Source organism: Scleropages formosus, chromosome 11, assembly GCF_900964775.1.
Source record: "Scleropages formosus chromosome 11, fSclFor1.1, whole genome shotgun sequence".
NCBI lineage: Eukaryota > Metazoa > Chordata > Actinopteri > Osteoglossiformes > Osteoglossidae > Scleropages > Scleropages formosus.
The window spans coordinates 19,998,807-20,017,811 of NC_041816.1; the positions used below are offsets into that span (position 1 = coordinate 19,998,807).

General features: G+C 41.5%; 1 protein-coding gene across 4 annotated transcripts in view; it reads right to left on the reverse strand.

Moving 5' to 3' along the window:
* The window catches only part of LOC108941133 (LARGE xylosyl- and glucuronyltransferase 2), an 85,869-nt gene that overhangs the window by 4,605 nt on the left and 62,259 nt on the right, over nt 1–19,005 (reverse strand). For 3 of the 4 annotated variants that reach the window (XM_029256055.1, XM_029256054.1, XM_029256053.1), the window contains exons 2-10: nt 8,040–8,221; nt 4,266–4,567; nt 3,986–4,068; nt 3,759–3,882; nt 3,236–3,407; nt 3,029–3,133; nt 2,726–2,838; nt 2,165–2,290; nt 848–1,003 (exon numbers count right to left, since the gene is read on the reverse strand). In XM_029256055.1, coding sequence (XP_029111888.1) covers nt 848–1,003; nt 2,165–2,290; nt 2,726–2,838; nt 3,029–3,133; nt 3,236–3,407; nt 3,759–3,882; nt 3,986–4,068; nt 4,266–4,567; nt 8,040–8,139 — 1,281 coding nt within the window. In that variant the 5' untranslated portion in view covers nt 8,140–8,221. The remainder of the gene's footprint in view (nt 1–847; nt 1,004–2,164; nt 2,291–2,725; nt 2,839–3,028; nt 3,134–3,235; nt 3,408–3,758; nt 3,883–3,985; nt 4,069–4,265; nt 4,568–8,039; nt 8,222–19,005) is intronic. The other variant, XM_029256056.1, reaches the window with a different exon arrangement.

The following is a 19,005-nucleotide window of genomic DNA, read 5'->3' on the forward strand; positions in this document are numbered from 1 at the left end:
GAGGTGGGTGTCACAGGTCAGGATGAAGCCAGCCTTCTTTGTCGCACACTTGTAGTTCCATTGGTCCCTGAAGAAATTAAAGCTAGATACAGGAGATGACGGTGGAGAACACAAAAGGTTACTGTTACAGTGGCAGAGTTTCAGTCTGCAATGACAGTGATGATGCTTAGTCCAGGCGCCACAAATGGCCTCACTGTCAAACATTTTTGAGACATGTTACAATGTGGAAAATGATATGGACAGCACCACTCATGTAGTATTGGTGTCTGCTCTCAGTATACTCCCACAGGTAGGTTCCCACGTCTTTGCACACTGAGATTTTGTGCCACGATGCTGCCGCTGAAAGTGCCACAATAAGAAACTAATTTATGCCAGATGAGGACCGAAACTAGTTCATTACTGACAACACAAAGAAGGGCTGGTGTACATGTGCTAAAAAGAAAAACCAAGTCTAAATGTTGCAATACAGCCGTATTTCTTCAAAAAAAAAAGACAAAATTGTCAAACGTTAGTGGTGCAGAATAACCAATTATCTACACTCAGTTTACATGGAGGTAACACATGCAGGATAAGAAAAAAATCTGTAAAAATACAAAGTAAACTGACTTTTACCCCTTTGCATGGTACCCGGAGCAACAACTCTCCATACAAAGGAATATAGAGAAATGATATCAATAACAGGAAAAAACAGTGTAAGGTACCAACACACTCCCAGATACAAAGACTCCAGATATGAGGAAGCTCCTCTCAAAGGACATCTCAGAAACCTCTAGGATGAGAAAGAACAGAAGAACTTTATCCATGTTTACAACAGGACTGTGCAGTGCTGTAGCGGGATGGAACTCACTCGAAGGCTGTCGGCGCTGGGCTGGCTGGGGCAGCCAAAGAGCTCCCTGCGCAGGAGGTTGCCGTCGTACTCCAAGAAGGTCAGGTAGAGGTTGCGGAAGAACTCCACGTGTTTGTTTTTCACCCGCAGCTTCTTGGGGGAGTTCCAGTGGATAACCTGTCGATGTGAGTCGTATAACAATGATCACCCCTAAGCTTATGAGGTATATCACTGGTCAAAAGGGAAAAATGGTGGTATATTCTTGGTATAATGTATTTGCAGGTATAACTGAACTATGTATTTGGCAGTCTGAAAAAAGCAACAAATGAGCTTTTATGGTTGAAAATGGAGGGGGAAATCGCTTTCTTACAAATACAAAAAAGTAAGGGCAAAAACGGATCATTGTTACAACTAAATGTGTTTAAAAAACATCAGTTATTCACCTTTCAGAAAAGCACTTCATGAAGAAGTGATAAAATAAAGTTATTCACACTGTGAAGTCTGGCACACTGAACTAGGAGTCTGCTTTTCAGTGATGGCCTGAATTCTTTAAATGACTATAGACATATTTGACATCTTTGCTTAGTATTTGTATTGAACTGCGAACTGCTGATCACTGATCTGTTTCAGTGTAATCAATTCTCTGGGGAGAAGAGTACAGGTGGCACCACAATTCTTCAAGTACACCCTTGAGACTGTACACTTTCAAATAAATGTGTTGGCCTATAGCTTTAGACACCAACCAATTTCAACAACCACTTGTCCCGACAAGCCGAAGCCTATCCCGGAGGCATCGGGCACAAGCTGAAGGTGTGGGGGGGCACACCCTGGACGGGATGGCAGTCCACTGCAGGGCCATAACTAGTTACCCAAGCACACAGCCGGGCGAAGGTACTGGAGCAATTGCAGGGCAAGCACTTTACTCAAGGGCACGACAGACGGATGAGGGGATCGAACCGACTACCTCTGGAGCCAAAGGCAGCCGGTCTAACTACGGCGACACAAGCCACCTTAACTTTAGACACAGTATATTAAAAAAAAATAAATAAATTTTTCAAAAAAAACTGATATTATGTACTTCTAATCAATTTAAAATCGTATTTATTTCTTTATTTATTTTTACATTTTCTATGCTAAAATTTCATCCAGGAAGCAGTTTAGAATTGTTACAGTTGCCCATTATCAGCCTATACTGAACACTGTATAACAAAAACAGTGTCAATTTTATTTTATTAATTTTACAGAGATATATTTAATACATTTGTCTAAAAGGAATTAGGTTGCTTGTGCAAAAGTTCTTATTATTGTCAAATATCTCATCTCTTCATTGGACTGTACCTTGAGGTCGGACACCTCCGTGTAGCACTGCTCTGAGCGGGTGTGGTCAGATAGCTGGACGTTCCAGAAACAGGGCAACTGGTGCACCAGGACTGGGTTCTGTTTTATAAACGCGTTGAAAATGTCCTAGAAATGCACACACATAGCATTACTGAGTCCCACGCCATTTAAAAGAAATTATGTTTAATCTTTATTAAAAAAAAAAAAATCCATTCCACTTTCAAATTTTAAGTCTATTAAAAATAGCTTGGTTCAAATGGAGGTGGGGCCCTCTGGGATACAGAGAGAAATGTGCCATTACAATCACTTTTATTCTTTCTCTACATATCAGTTTATAATGGCATACAATTTCTGTTAATAATGAAGTATCATTATAATAGCACATAGACAATATTTCCAAAGAATAACATTTGAGTTTAAGAAATTCATACAATCAGTGTTAGTCTCCTCTTTTTCATCATTGATTTTTTTCTTGCATGTTTAATTTTAAATTGTGTGACACTGAAAGAGGACAGATAAAAAGATGGCCATTTGCGGTTGGCAGCACCCCAGGCAACCCACCTGGTCTGCGAGCGAGGTGGACAACATGCTCATGAGCTCCCTCTCCGCAGTCAGCCTCCACATCTGCTCCCAGCCAATCCTGCGCAGCCGCTCCAGGAGCAGCAGGATGACCCCTGTGTCAGGACAGCGACCAACAGGAAGTCATCAAACAGAATGCATCAGAAGCCCACCACTGATCACCGTCAGCAACATCATCAATATCAATGAGTCTTTCGCCAGCCGCTCCTGCCACTGTTCCGCAACGTCTACAAACGCGACACTGTATAACAATATCTGCTTGAATAAGAGGATCCGAGTCTCCACCTGTGTTGAACCCGCGCCCCAAGGCTGGCCAAGGCTTATGGTTCTTCCACAGGTTCCCGAGGTACCAGTCGCTCTGGTTCTCCACCAACCCAATCACTTGCTTGTCTGAAAATTGTACAGGTCAAAGAATGCGGATTGGTCCCACAATGTCAATGCATAAGTCAATGATGAATCGGAGAGTACTTTAACACTCCAAGTTCTCCCCACCTGTAAATTTTCTGAAGATGGCCCAGAGCTCAGCGATGTCAGTGGCAAAGGTGATGTCCGTGTCCAGAACGATGACTTTGGTGAGGTCAGAAGGAAGGGCTTTGGTCAGGGGGAGCTTCATCAGGCCATATATCCCTGAGTAATGCTTGTTAGGGATCCAAGCCACTTCTGACTATGAGTGGAAGAAAGTGAGCATAGAAGCTAGGTTAACATAACATGATACTTAATTGCTCCAGGGAAATTCACACATGACAGCTCAAGATGACATATAACAAGACATGACACATAACAACAAAGAGCACAGTTATAGAAGCAAAATAATCAAGTAACAAAAAATAAGTAGACAGTTATGAGTTACAGACACTAGAACAGATGATTCATTCTGTTTTAGTTACCATTAGTACTGATGAGTCAAGTACACGAAAAACCGCAGTCTTATTAGTTCCTGTCCATCTGCATTTATGACCCCATTCTGTTATACTGTAAGAAATGATGGGACTTATGATGGAGGAGATCGCTTTACCTTCAGCTCCTCCGCGTCGTAGAAGCTGACCTGCACGGAGGGCACCATCCATGACTGGAAGAGGGAGCTGAGGATCTGGTGGGCCACGGCATCCGTGATGAAGTGGAAGTGAAGGGGGTTCCTCCTGGGAGACACACAGAGACAGCGTGTTACCAAACTTGATGGAGCGCGCTGGGTCCTCGTCACGTTACCGAGCCTCATGTAGAGCACTGCTCTCTCTCTCTCACCTGTGGAAAAGGATGGACTTGACCAGAGTGACCACGTCCCGACTGGCGTTGTGGCCGGCACACACACACGCCACATGGATGAGCTTTGAGAAGATGAAGACAACGATATGTCAGACTGAGGGCCTATTATTCTCATGCTAATTTAGGTTAATTGGGTTACAGAACAAGACAGTGGGAATGTTCCAGGGTCATGGAAATAGCTATGCAAATTAATTAATAATTGGAAAATTATTATTATTATTATTGACCCAGTGGCTCTGAAGTTTCCTCCATACCATACCTCACACTTCTCCACCATGGGCCGTCTGGCACAAGTGGTGTGGTTGCCCTTTTGGGTACTCCTCTCCTCCGCTGTGTTCTCTCCGTCCTCGGGGCCCGTGTCGGCGGACGCGACCCACTGCGCATTCCCGTAGCTCCCGTCCTGTCCTTGCACGGCCGCCACCTGCGATTGGCTCAGCTGCAGTCGCAGCTGCTGGTTTTCTTCCTCCATCTCCCGCACCCGAGACTCCAGCAGGTCCCGCTCCAGGTACCGTGGCTCGGACTGGTCTAAGGGGCAGGGGGAGAGCAGCAAGGACCGCCCATCTGTGCATGGAAAACATGGCTTTACTTTGGCTTAACTCTGCAATGGTGACTCTCTCTCTTAGTCAGTCAGTGGCAAGAGAGTGTGTTAACGTCACGAGACGTATCGAGAGCCCATTCCAGCTTACTCAGTGCACTACATAAATAGCACAGCATATAACCAGCATTTATTAGATAAACTTCTGCTATTATACAGGTGTGCAGAAAGTATGAAAGAACAATATGAAGGAGACTTTTGCCCTACGATGGGGGCGCGGTGGTGCAGTGGGTTGGACGGGGTCCTGTTCTCTGGTGGGTCTGGGGTTTGAATCCCGCTTGGGGTGCCTTGCGACGGATTGGCATCCCGTCCTGGGTGTGTCCCCTCCCCTCCAGCCTTACGCCCTGTGTTGCCGGGTCAGGCTCCGGTTCCCAGCAATCCCGTATGGGACAAGCGGTTCAGAAAGTGTGTGTGTGTGTGTTTGTGTGTGTGTGTTTTGCCCTACGATCAAAGAGCTGACAGTACATAACTAAACTGTGAGGAGTTTCAGAATTTTAGATTTTCTTTTTACAACTACTTCCTAACACTCCAACAACTTCTGTATCATGTAAGGAAATTAAATTCAAAAAGAAAAGCAAATTGGGTACTATTAAAACATTTGTACTGTCAAAAACATCCATCATCAGTCACTTGTTACCCAATCAGTCTATTTGACTTTGATTTCTGAGACCAATCTCACTGTTTTGGCCTCTAAGACATGGACATGTTTATTCATTATCAACAACCACTAGTCCAGTGTAGGGTCTTGGGGGTCAAGAAGTATATTCCCGAAGCAGGGTACATGCTGGACAAGATGCCACTCCATCACAGAGAAATCATACACAATCCTTCACTCACACACACAGTAAGTAGTTGGGAGTTCCCAGTTCACCTGCAACATGTTTTTTGGACTGTGGGAGGAAACCGGTGCATCTAGAGGAAACCCACACAATGCGAGAAGAACTCGCGAAGTCCCACAGGGTCAGATTCGAACCCACATCTGAACCACAGCACAGGAGCTGTGAGACGCCATCACTACCTGCTGCATCACCTAAGTCATTTCAATCAGTCAGAGCAGTGGGGAGCTGTGTCCTAGAAAGGGTACACCGTTTAAGTTTGTCTTGTGTTTCAGCACTCACATTAACTCTGTTTAGAAAAAAAATCCATTGTAGGCAAAATCAGTTTCTAACTGGAAACTAGTTATACCTGTAAAAGTCAACTGAGTGCCTGAAAGCATGAATGATGATACCATCCAATTCATCATCAGTAACCATTTGTCCTGAGCAGGTCTGTGGGGAACCAGAGCCTATTCCGGAATTACTGGAAGCAAGGCTGAGGGGTGAGCACCCTGTACGGGACGTTAGGCCATCGCACGGTAAGGACACCTTATCCAACAGATATTACCACGTATTATTATTCTTTGAATGAAAAAGCACCATCATAAGGGCAAATGACAATTCGGAGGGAAACACCAAATTTCAGTTTCTGCCAGGTTGTGTTTGGCTTAATGCTGCCTGCCAGCAGCAGAAGGTATAATTTCTTAGCCATCTCTTTGAAAATTACATTGAATCCACGGTAAATTCCAATGTGGCAAACCCAACAAATTACCCACTCCTCTTGGGCTCTGATGAGACCTCTTTATGAAGTAGTGCTGGGAGAACCGCATTAAAGAAACCATTCTGGGCATTAATTTTTCATTAGTCTCTGAAGAGGCCCTCTGGGAGATTTAGGAGAGGTGTGCGTGAAGGAGAACGTGTGTGTATGTGTGTGTGTGTGTGTGTGTGTGTGTGTGTGTGTGTGTGTGTGTGTGTGTGTGCCAGTATCTGCAGAGCCAATGCAAACCTCGCTGTGGAACACAAAGTGCACTTTTCCATTTGTGGTCTGGAGCTGAAATAGGAGGTTCTTCTTGGCTAATGGAAGGCTCCTGTGCAACACAATGACTTCTGAAGCAACTCGTTCACAGGAGGTTCCTCTGAGTCCTGGTCTTGCCATTTGATACCATCATGGACTGCACTGATGCGTGATTTTTTTGCAGCCATACATGTGATCTGTCCCATCTTCCTTTAACGTCTACCAATGTACAGACATAAGTATAGACATAGGGCCTCTTTCACCTAACTAATCCAGTTGACACATATTGTACTGACTTGCATTATAGCTTAATGAGCAATATTAATCTTGTAACCGCTGTTTTGTTTTTTTTGTACTCGACACTGATTAACAGTTACATCAGACAGGAATGTTTCCACTTTGACTCAGATGGATAAATGGAAATGATTTCAAATGAGAAGGAGCAGCCCATGTCCTCAGCTCAATGTACAATTAATATGTCTGCTTCTGATGTTAAATTATTCACAAGAAGAAAAAAAAAAAAAACAAACAATGTTTTATTCAGGAGTGTGTTTGTTTATTTTGATCTCGCCTTAGTGTCTCCCTGCATACATTTGTATTAATGATCAATAGATTGACTGACTTCAAAAATGTCCTCATTTTGTTCAGTGTCTGAAGCCCTATTTAAAGGTAGCTCGCATAGAAGATGTATCTGAACACATTTTTTGTCTGAAGTCACCCACGTATGTCAATTTACAGGCACACCAAACATCTGAAAAAGACAGAAGCACGTCTGGGCCCGTGTTCATCAAAAAGACAAGATGGCAGGTCTCCAGTGGGGCAATGAGCAAGTGAACGGGAGACGGAAGGGAAAAGGGAGTCTCTGGTCTGCTCCATTCAGTATTCTGGGCCATCTTCCAGTATATTCCCTACTTAACTCAATTGCTTATCATTATTGCTCCTTTCATTGACAAAATCCAGTTGACTGATGGATTAGCGTAGGGTCCACTGTGTCGATTGGTGGTTAGTGGGGACTGAACTCTCAGATGTAACTTGTGGTTTACAGGTCAGTCTCTGTTCTCATCCTCGCCTGTAAGCTCTGTGCTATGACACATGGACGAGAGGAGGAGATCACAGATACAAGAGACCAATACTGGCTTTTTGGAGGAGTGCATCCAGGCCCATTCTTTGAGATTAAGGGCATTTTATAGATTTAAGGGATCCTCACAGTAGAGTGCCTGAACCTCTATATGCAAAACTCCTTTTAATGTGTCCTCTAAGATACTACCTCTGGAAATTAGGCTTACTGGGAAATCAATAGGTCACCACAGGGCCCGGTGTACCTAGATTTCACATTTGAAATGGTAGCAGCAAGAAATCCAGTAGGAGGTAAACAGCTGGCATCAGGGTAATCGGGTCTGCCCCATTTGATGGACTCCAAGCATGACCCTCCACCTCCTTGACGGATACTCAAAGTGCCCTATGTTTGCCTAAATTCAATAAAACTATACTGCAAATTCGCACTGCAAATGTAATTTGCATCTCATGTATTAGAAAGGGGTATCTACATCAGAAGATCTTGAGTTCGATTTTTATGATTTAGTATAGTGCATTGTTTCAGATACTCACTCTCTAATTTCCCAACCCAGAGGTAAAGCCATGTTAGAAGTGCCATAAATGTTGCAGATACAGCCAGCAGCTTCAGTTTCCCACGGCAAAGGCAGGGCATTGTGGGAAGTTGAGGGTAAAAGGACAGGAAAGTGTTCAGGTGGGGCTCAGTCCCATTCCAGCTTGTAGCAGCATCCTCTGGTCTGAAGATATAGAAACAGAAGTGAAGGGACATGGTCAACCATCTCATACTTACAGTACATTTAAATTCATTCATTTAGCAGATGCTTCTCTCCAAAGCAATGTACATCTTGTAGAAAAATACATATGTGAACAGTAATTACAGCAGCACATGAAATGTGAATGCCGGTCATACAGAAACCAGAAATTTACTTATTTGCATTAAATTTACATGTATTCATTTAGATTGCACTTTTCTCCAAACTTACAATATTAGGTTACTTAGCAATGATTTATTCAAGGATATCACGGCATTAGGCTAGAACATGTGTACAGGAATCATACTAAAAGTCAATCTCAGTATTTCAGTTTGTCTCGCATGCCACAAAAACAAAATGATAATTTTCACTTTGTCATCTGTGCGCACATATGCACTTTGTACGAGTTAAAGCTACTGACAGTATGATGTCATGTATTTTAATAATTTTGTCAGCTCTTAATTACTTTTTTAAGCGCTGTACAGTGATTGTTCTGTCATTTAAGATGCTACAATGCATCATTCTAAGCTTTGTAATATCTGCTATATCTTTAAAATCTTTCCAAAAATAGGGGTGCTTTGGTGAATTTTGGCAACAAATTGTGGTGATTTTAAGTATTATTGAAAATTGCTTGTATAACATAGCCATAGACGTATTTTATTTTATTCATACTCTCAGAATATGCAACTGCAAACTGCAGAAGTTTCGTCTACTTGAAATGCATTACTGAGAAAACCTGTTTTTCACATTCTAAGTATAGTAAACGTCTGGAATGGAAACTTACTGCACAGCACCCTGTTCCTGCAAACACTATTTATCATGTATGAAGTGTTAAAGATGAAAAAATGTGATTTCACCTTGTTTTACTATGTGCCTAATTAGGCCCAACGCCACTGCGGTTGGAAGCCATACAAAGCATGACAACTCACCTCAGAGAAAGTGGCAAAGTGCACTAAACACAGTTTTAATAAAATGCACATGGGTACTGTTTGTGACATTTATGACCTAGAATAAAATTTAGATGTTTATGGGCAAAATTAATTCTTACATGATGTCAGAAACACCAATTTAGTATTTAACAGAGTTTGTTTTCACACACACACTGTCTGAAGCCGCTTGCCCTGAGCGGGGTTGCGGCAAGCCGGAGCCAAGCCCGGCAATGCAGGGCACAGGGGACACACCCCAGGCGGGACACCAGTCCATCACAAGGCACCCCAAGCAGGACTTGAACCCCAGACCCACAAGAGAGCAGGACCCGGCCAAATCTGCTGCACCACCGCACCACCACGCCCCCACGCCCCCCGCAGAATTTGTTTTCCCACAGTGAAGTACAAAGATTATTGACTACTATTTAGATGACACTTTTATCCAAGACAACTCACAATGCTATAGAGATGCTCCTTGACTAATGATGGGGTTACGTTCCGATAAACCCATCGTAAGTGGAAAAATCGTCAGTCAAAAAAGAGTACAGCACCGCACCTGCCGAACGTCATAGCCTAGCCTACCTTAAATGTGCTCAAAATACTTGCCATGGCCTACAGCTGGGCAAATTTAAGCAGGAGACACACATGGGCGTTTAATAGACATGATGGGATGTGAAAACACAAAATTAAAAAACGCTTTCAACACAGTATTGGTTGTTTACACTTGTTCGTGTGATCGCTACAGAGACTGCGAACGTGGTTGAGCGGATGCTACGGCTCGCTGCCATCACCCAACAGCGGGAGAGAGTATCGTGCCACATATCGCAAGTGTTGGAACAGATTGAAAGTCAAAATTCGAAGTATGGATTCTACTGAATGCATATGGCTATCGTACCATTGTCACTTTGAAAAAGCTATATATATATATATAATATAATATATATACACACACTAAACTAAGCTACTTAGTAGCATTTACACATCTACAGAGCAGAGCAATGTAACCGTCACGCCCTCGTCTGCCGGTCAATCGGGGAAACACCGGATAAAAGGCAGACCCAGAAACCCTTCCTTGCAAAACCTCTTCCAAGAGTACTGCGGCAATCTGCGTTCGGCTTGTGTCCTGCTCCTTTTGTGTTTGATTCCCTGGTTTTCTGATCCTTTGCCTGGCTTGCTTCACTATGATTCTTGTTTCTTCTCTTGGACCACGTTTGCTCATCGATTGACCCTTGCCTGTTTCCTGACGACGCTTTTGCCTAACCCCTTAGGCTTAATACAATGAGTTCGAGTACCGAGCTTGAGTCCGTCGCTCCTTTCCATCCAGCGCCGTGACAGTAACAGACTCACATACTACATGTTATTTAGAGTTCCCCTGAAACACATCTTTGGACCATATGATGAAAAAGGAGCAACCAGAGAAAATGTATCGAAATACAAGGAGTACATTTAATCTCCAGATGCATGGAATGGAACCCACACCCAAAAAATGTAGCTCAGGTCCCGTGAGGCCTCAGTTGCAACCTGCTAATGCACCCCATGCAAAGGAAAGCACAGAACTATACGCTTAGTAATTAAATCATTCTTATCCATGTGTTGGATGCTGAAGCTTTAGCATTAACAAATAAAACATCACCGATCATAAACCTCCTAAAATACTCCTCACTTTTTTTCAGGGCAGGAGTGTGTAATAACCTCACCTGCCTCTCAAAATAGTCTTCAGGAAAACTTGAATCCCAGTTCATGGCCTCACTTAAAAATTTTACGAAGACATAAGTGCAAGTGTACACGTGCAACATTTATGATTTTGAAATAAGAAAATATTCCATTAAAAAACAAAGCCAAGCAGAATGGTTGGCATATATACTAACTGCATAATAAAAGCGCCACAGTCCTGGGACAAATCCAACATGAAACAGCTGAAAAAGAGGAGAGATTCTTTAATTCAATTAACAATACTGTAGATACAGAGCAAAGAATAGTTCATTTTAAAAACAGCACTGAAGCAAGAAAAACAAAAATAAGAAAACAGACATATGTAAATCAGCTTACTGGAGGAGAACGCCATGACTGCTGACCGAGCAAATAAACCCTGCCGACAGAGCCCATTGAAACGCTGAGAAGCCGTGACTTTTATGGTTACAGTGTGCATTTGCTTAGCAGATGCTTAATCCAAAAGACCTAACATAGCTCACAGTTTTACACAGATGCTTATTTACGGCTGTACCCTTTCTCAGGGCTGAAATGGCAATTTCTCACTCGAAAACATTTAGTCGCAAGTCAAGCTTCCGAACCACTAAACCACAAAATTGTGCCAGGAACTTAGAAGTTTGAAGCACCTATCTAATTAGAGAGCTTAAAAGAGAAGGAAAAATATTTTTTATGAATATAAAAAAAAATAATAAAATCCCCTGACATCTCAAGACAGAAAGAACTTGCCCTGTCTCATTTCGCCTCTTATTTCAAGCAATCAAAGGGGCCATTCCCGTTAGGCTGGCAGTAAATTGCCAGAAAAATGTACCGTGATAGTGTTTTTCCCCAGGGGTCCTGCTCCCCACCCCTACCTCAGCTCTCGGGTATTGCTTTCTGACTCACAGCAGCCACAGATTGGCATTGAAACAATTAGGCATCACTGATTTGTACCAAGTCTTAACCCCGCCATACCTTTACAGGTCATTTAGTAGAAGGCAGGAGGCCACAGCGACATCCGTGTCTTCACTGTATCAGAATAACATCCTCACTTCGATCACTGTCTCACAATGCCGTGGGTGAAACTGCATGTGAACTCCTGTTATATTTAAGATTATAAAGTATGTGGGGAAGGAACTGTGGCAAAACACAGCGGAACAGACCACCCCAGCCAGTAAAGTTATGAGTCATAATGCAGGAGCTAAAGCCCGAGTTGTGGCTCTAGTGCTTCCGTTCGCAGTAAACAGAAACAGAACGAAACCCCAGAGGTTAGAGAGTACGTGTAAAACCATCAGCTTGATTCACACCTTTTTTCCTGCTGGCTATACACCCCCTCTAGTTCCTCTCGCTGGCATTCTCAACTGTTAGAGCGTTTTCAGTTGTTTTACAATGTGGGCGGCGAGATTGGCATTTTAACCCACACTTTGGGAAGTGAAACGCAGAGATCTGCATGCTGCTGGAGCAGAGAGAACGCCTGAGTAGAGCCGAGAGGAGACGCGGGGCATGAATAGAGGACTGACTTCTGGCCCACTGATGTCAGTGAACATTCATAGTTAGTGGCCTCCCATAACCCACAAAAGGTACTAATCCAGACACTTGGAGCCATTGGGAAGAACTGCAGATATCAGAATCTATTGTTAACATCCTCCGCACACTTCTGCAATACATAGTTTCCGGACGAGAAGAGTGCTTTATGAAAATAAAGTGAATAGAGAACGCACACTCGTACATTTAGTCTCCAGCACTTTCCTCTGCTTTTTTCGACACAGTACAGCCATTTAGTATGTAAATAGGTAATTGAAAGCTATCCTAAGTTAAAATTTGCCTTCAGCTAGAAATCTACATAACAAACAAGGAGTTTGAAAGTGATGCTCGATAGAATTAATCTATTCTTGTAAAGTTTTCAGGATTATTTTCATTAGGTTTTTTTTGACATCTGGTCATTGTAATTGCAATCTGTTCTTATTGTTGTTCTGTATTTTGCCAAAGAGCCAAGAATGTTCCTGCATACTGAGCTACTGTCTAATTTTATTGTGGATTTACTCAAGTCCTGAGAGATTAATTTTGAATCAGCAGATCCCTATGATAGCTTTATGAATCTTGCAACCTTTCAGAATCAGTTAGAGAAGCGCCGCTCTTTTCTGTGCATCTGCATAAATATCCAGTGGTCTTTTTTCCATTCCTTAAAACAGGTTCTGTAAAAATTGTTTCATGAGACCTGTGAAAAGAAAGGTATTTGTTCTTTATATATGTGTACATATATATATATATATATATATATATATATATATATATATTTTATCACATTGTGCCACAGTTCTCACAGGATTTGATATTTTTAGAACTGCTTAAATTTTCCGATGAGGCATGAGAAGTTTGCGATCAGAAAAAGAAATATATGCCTGTGAGGGATCCTGTACCCTTGGGTGATTAATTTTTGTCACATAATGCTGAATTTCTGCTCAGTGCACCGGGGGAGCTTCCTTTATCTTCCTTAGCATGAGGTCAATCAAATAAACAGACTTCTCCATTCTTTATTCTGTCTCTCATGGCTTCCGGCAATCACAGGGTAGCTCAAGTCCCCTCCAAAAGACAGTAGCTGACTCCATGGATTTTTACCTATTAGAGCAGCAGGCATTCAATGTGACCATCTGGGCTACTATAAGAAGGAAGAAAGGAAAAGACTGGCTGAATTTTCCATGATGGTTTGTTGAGAAGGTTCTCATGAAAACACACTGCCAGATAAGGTGTAAAGCCCACTGGGTGCCTTCATCGCGGCCATTGGTTTCTTAACCCACAGTCGCGGTCCAAATGAGGGCCATGAAGGTGCCCCTGAGAGTCATGGAACAGTCTTAATAAAAGACCAGCAAGAAGCCTGTTGTTAAGTAGCACTCTTATGTAAATCTGATATGATATGATGTTGCTGTAATATTAGCAAACTTAGGGGAGATTATCCCCAGAATAATGTAATGTCATGGGAGACACAGAGAGAATCTTTGATTATATAACAAAGTGTAATTTTAATGCAAATTTTTCATTTAGTCCAATTAAAAACTCCTAAAAATCATTATGTATTGGTAATTAACTCAATAAAAATACAGCGAGAAGCATACATATTAAGACAGGGATGTAAAATTGGAAATTTTTGTTTCATACTGGGCGGGGTGGTGCAGTGGGTTGGACCACAGTCCTGCTCTCCGGTGGGTCTGGGGTTCGAGTCCCGCTTGGGGTGCCTTGCGGCGGACTGGCATCCCGTCCTGGGTGTGTCCCCTCCCCCTCTGGCCTTACGCCCTGTGTTGCCGGGTAGGCTCCGGTTCCCCGTGACCCCGTAAGGGACAAGCGGTTCTGAAACTGTGTGTGTGTTTCATACTGATGAAGTGTGTGTTCTCAAAAGAAAACAAGAATATGTGGCTGAAGTACTAAATGTCAGCTTTTATTTCTGAGTAAGGTTTTCCAAATATCCTCAAACATATTGGAACAGTGTCATTTGTTATTATTAGACCCACAGTTTCAGCTGAGAATAGGTAATGTTTTTAATTGTTAAAGTGTTCCTTGGTCCCTCAATCGTGCACATATGGAAGAGCAGTGAATGTGCAGAACTGGTTGTAGCCATTTCGGCTTGCCTTATGAGTCTGGTTGATGAAACTGGGACAAAAACTAGACTTAGATGGAAAAGCAAACAATTCTGAAGTTCAGATAAAGACAGTTATAACCATTGCAGAGCTACTGGGCATGGTAAAATCAACAGTATAGAAGATCTTGAAAAAGAAAATATTACAGGAGGAATAAAGCATTTCCAGTGACTAGGTCATTGAAGGAAGACCACAGCAACTGTGGCAGAAGAATTAGTACACTATTGTGGAAAACCCCAAAATAGCAGGCAAAGGAATCACAGGCTATCTGCAGAGTGAACGGATTAAAGCATCACGGTTCAGCATTCATAGAAAATTTTGAGAGAAGATATACAGTACAGAAGCTACAGAGCAAGACACACGCACTACTGTGCAAAATACAAACCCTTCATCAGGACCATGAACAGAAAGGCCTCATTGAAATTTTCAAAGAAATACAAATATGAGCCGGAAGAGACCTGGGAAAAAGTTTTCAGGACAGATAAATCTTATCAATCTGAATGAAATGTAAACGTGTGGAAAAACAGAGGGACTGAAATCACCCCAAGCCCATCAAGTCATCGGCAAAGCATGGGGGACGCAGTGTCGTGGCTCGGCCATGAATGGCTGTCTGCGGAAATGGCTCATTGATCTTTATTGATGACACAAGTGATGATGGTAGCAGCAGAATGAATTTGGAAGTGTACAGAAACATCTTGTCTTCTGTGGGAAAAAAAAATCGTCTCTGGTGAATTCGGTGCTTAATTAACCTTCTAACCTTGTCAATAACCTTAACTTTATTGACACCAATGGTTGAGCACTCCAATCTTGTTTATCTCTTGCTGCTTACCTCTTTGTTTCAGTATTTCACCTACAATTTTACCTTATCTTAGTTACTATTTTATTTTTTGTGCTGTGCTTTGTCTGAACCAGTAAAGTATTTTTGCTAACTGGATTCAGGGGTTCTTGCTTTCTTCAGCATATCCCATGCCCAAAAAATGCCTCCAAACTCACTGGACAGAAGTTCATAATGTAATAAGACAATTATCCATTGGGGAGACTAAAAAAACACATGACATTGTTCAAACAAGTCTTAAGATGTATGTAAACCACAACCAAGAAATATAAGCCTACATTCTGTATTTTAGCCTCAAATTGATCTTTCAACCTGAAATACAAATTTAATGAATATGTAACAAAAGATAACCGGTTTTCCTTCACTGCTACAGTAACATGATGCAGTGTTTAGGGTAACCAGAGCAGAAAAAGACTGAACTGATCCCTGCCACCAAGAAAGTTGGGGAACCACTTGAACAGACTGCAAAGGAGATGTGGCTGTGACTGCAAGGTGAGCCTCTGCAGAGAACGAAACAGGGGACTTCCTCAGATCATGCCTGGTGGCCCAGCAGTCCAACCAACAAGGGTTTGAGTCCAGCTGCTGTTACTTTCAAACCCCCTCAGGGACTGATGTTATGAAAGAGATGTGGTTGGATTTTACCTTACTTAACTGTGCTGGAAAAATGTAGGTATAAGGGTAGGGGGGTCCTAAAACAAAACAGAACAGAACACACCCTTGCAGAGGAAAACACACACACGCACACAGACCTTTGCACCTAAGAACTAAAAATGTTTTAAAGATAAAAGAAGCAAACCACCTTTGCTAATGTGAATCAGTCCAGAATTTTATGAAACACTGTGTAATATAATTAGGATGCAAAAAGCTTTCATTTAAATAGCCCGGCCTTAATGGTATCCCTCCCTGTAAAGCGAGATTTTAATTTTTTTAGCAAAGCATTGATCAGAAGAAGAGATCTTGTTCATTAAACGAAATCTCACACCTCACACTTTTTCCATTAGCACAGCATATGATAAGTAGAGCTACGATAATGAACTCCTTTCTTGATTTAGCTCTTGAGAACCCTTTCCCACCCAGAGAGGGAAAAATGTCCTTGTTATCTCATCCAGGTCTGATTTTAGACACAGATTTTTGTGCATTTTTTAAAAACAGATGAGGAGGAATATGCTTTCATTATTTTACTCTTCCTTCAGCTTTAATGTTTAATGATGGCATTATAAAACCATGCCAAATCTCAGCCCATGTCTTTTCTTTGCACTGTAAAATTAAGAGGTTGGTCCATATGTTGGCTTTAAGAGGAAAAGAGGAAATAAAAACTACACTGTTCAAATGAAAAAGGGTTCAACCTCTTTTATAGGACTCAAGCCACAGATGTGATATTGTGAACAATCATTTTGCTCACAGAGCTGCCCAACATGGCTTATGGTGTACAATTTCAATTCTAAACAACTTACACTTATTTTCCCATTTTATACAACTATGTTTTTTTGTTCTGGAACAATTTCGGGTACGCATCTTACTATAGCAGGAGGTAAGGTTGAAACTTGAGTCCCTCAATGGCAGGAACTGTATCTGCTGCCCTGAGATGGGATGTTTTGGATAATTTGGACTATGAGAATGATGTAATCTAAAATAACAGCTTTTACTCTATACTATAATTTAATAGTTAACCTCAGATTTCTCTGCCCACTCATGGGTAAATGATGAGGTGAAGATGGGATCCAGGATGGGTCTTGGTAGGGGAACACTAGATCTGGCATGAGCTAGATATGAGTTATTTTGCAGCTCCAATGAACTCTGCAAAGTAGGGCACATACTGTATTTGCCACAAGGGGCCTAGTAATAAACCTTGTTTGCCCATGAGACTCTTGCATGGATACCTCATCATTAAGCTGTGTTTCTGTGCGACTACACACGTGCACCTATTGTAAAACAGGGCAAAAGAAAGAAACTAACCGACACTGGCAAGCAGAGGAAAGAAAGTTTTCTTCATCAACAGTTTGCAGTGAGCAAAAGTCATAGCAGGTCATTAGAATAACAAGCAATAGCGCTGTTATGGATCATGATTTCCCCTCAGAGGAGGAAACTACCCAGACCCAAAGTCTTTTTTGACTTAGAAGGTACTTAAAATTGCTGATGTTACGAAAAATTAAATATTATTCACTCATCTAGCTAATGCTTTTCTCCAAAGCAACTGATTTTACGGTGCCATTTTTTGTATACTAAGCTACTTACAATATTTACCAATTTCTACTGCTGGGTAATATTTGCTATAGCTTTAAGGGTAAGTACTTCGGTTAAAATTACTCGAGGAGGAATTTGATTTAAACCTAGTTTCTTTGATTAGAAGGTCATGACCCTAACCATTATGCTACAGGCTACCCCAGAACATAGTGCAGTCTTTATACTGGTTTAGGTTAGTATTTACAGTATATTGAAGGATGAAAAGGAAATATGTATTTTTGTATTTGTGGCATTTCAAGAAAAAAAAAAAGTAATACCTGAATATAAAGCTATGCCCCAAAAACAATTTTTATGCAGGAAGAATTTTGCTGATCCATGGATACACTTAGAGAGGTATAAGCGATAAAGTGTCCACCCCCCTATATGATCACCGTATGCACAATCATCTAATAACTGGACCATAATCGTTATACTAGGTGGAGTTAATATTACATTAAAAATAAAATATATCTTTTATAAAAATTCTTAGTGATTTATCCCATTTAACTACTATGTACTTATGTAAATGTGGAGGTGTCTTGGCAAGCCTCTGCAAAGTGTAGAGCAACAGGACATCAGTGGTCTCAAGTTCTAATCAAACTCCGATGTGGTTTTATTTACAGAGGTCAGCGTGCTGTAACCACACACAAGTCTACACTAGCCCATATTTGTGATTTCAATATGGGTTAGGAAACAAAAGAAAAATGTGCATGAGTGCAGAGGACGTGAAACCAATTTAACGATAACTTTTTTGATTTGACGGGGGTGTGTGAACGAGTGTGGGTGGTTGCTAAAATTCAGTGGATAATTTTAAATTTGTGCTGAAAAAGATGTGAAATTCTCTCCTGAATGGATACAGTACATCCACCCCTTACTGTAAATGGTCTTAATCTCTGCTACAAGATCTTAAAAATGTTCATACTGCTTTGTATTGGTTTAGGTTAGGATCCATTGAAGGTATGTAAAGACTAACGATATCATCTTCAAATAACAATCTGTACACAGATCAGTGGTTTACCCTTGACCTTTAAATAAATTGAAATAAACTGGCATTAAATCAATGCACAGCAAAGGATATAATTAATGTAATAATTCCAAAAAGGGTCAATACAGAAAGCTATCAAGGTAGTTTTGATGTTACCAAGCAGAAAAGGAGCCTAGGTTTAAATCCTACCTCCTCCTACAGCGCCCTTGAGCAAGGCTCTTACCATATAAATTGCTCCAGGAAAAACTACCCATTTGCTTCATATCTATGGGGTAAATTACCGAAAGTAGCTTAACACTGTAAGCTACATTAGCGAAAAGGGTTAAATAATGTAAGAGTACTATTTTGACAAAAACAGTATATAGTCTCAATAAATGTGCTAATTGTGTGAGTGTGTGAGTGATAGAGAGAGTGTGTTCGACTGATGTAAGGATGAATGACCCATTGTAAGTAGTGTACCTAGCAGTGTAAGTTACCTTGGT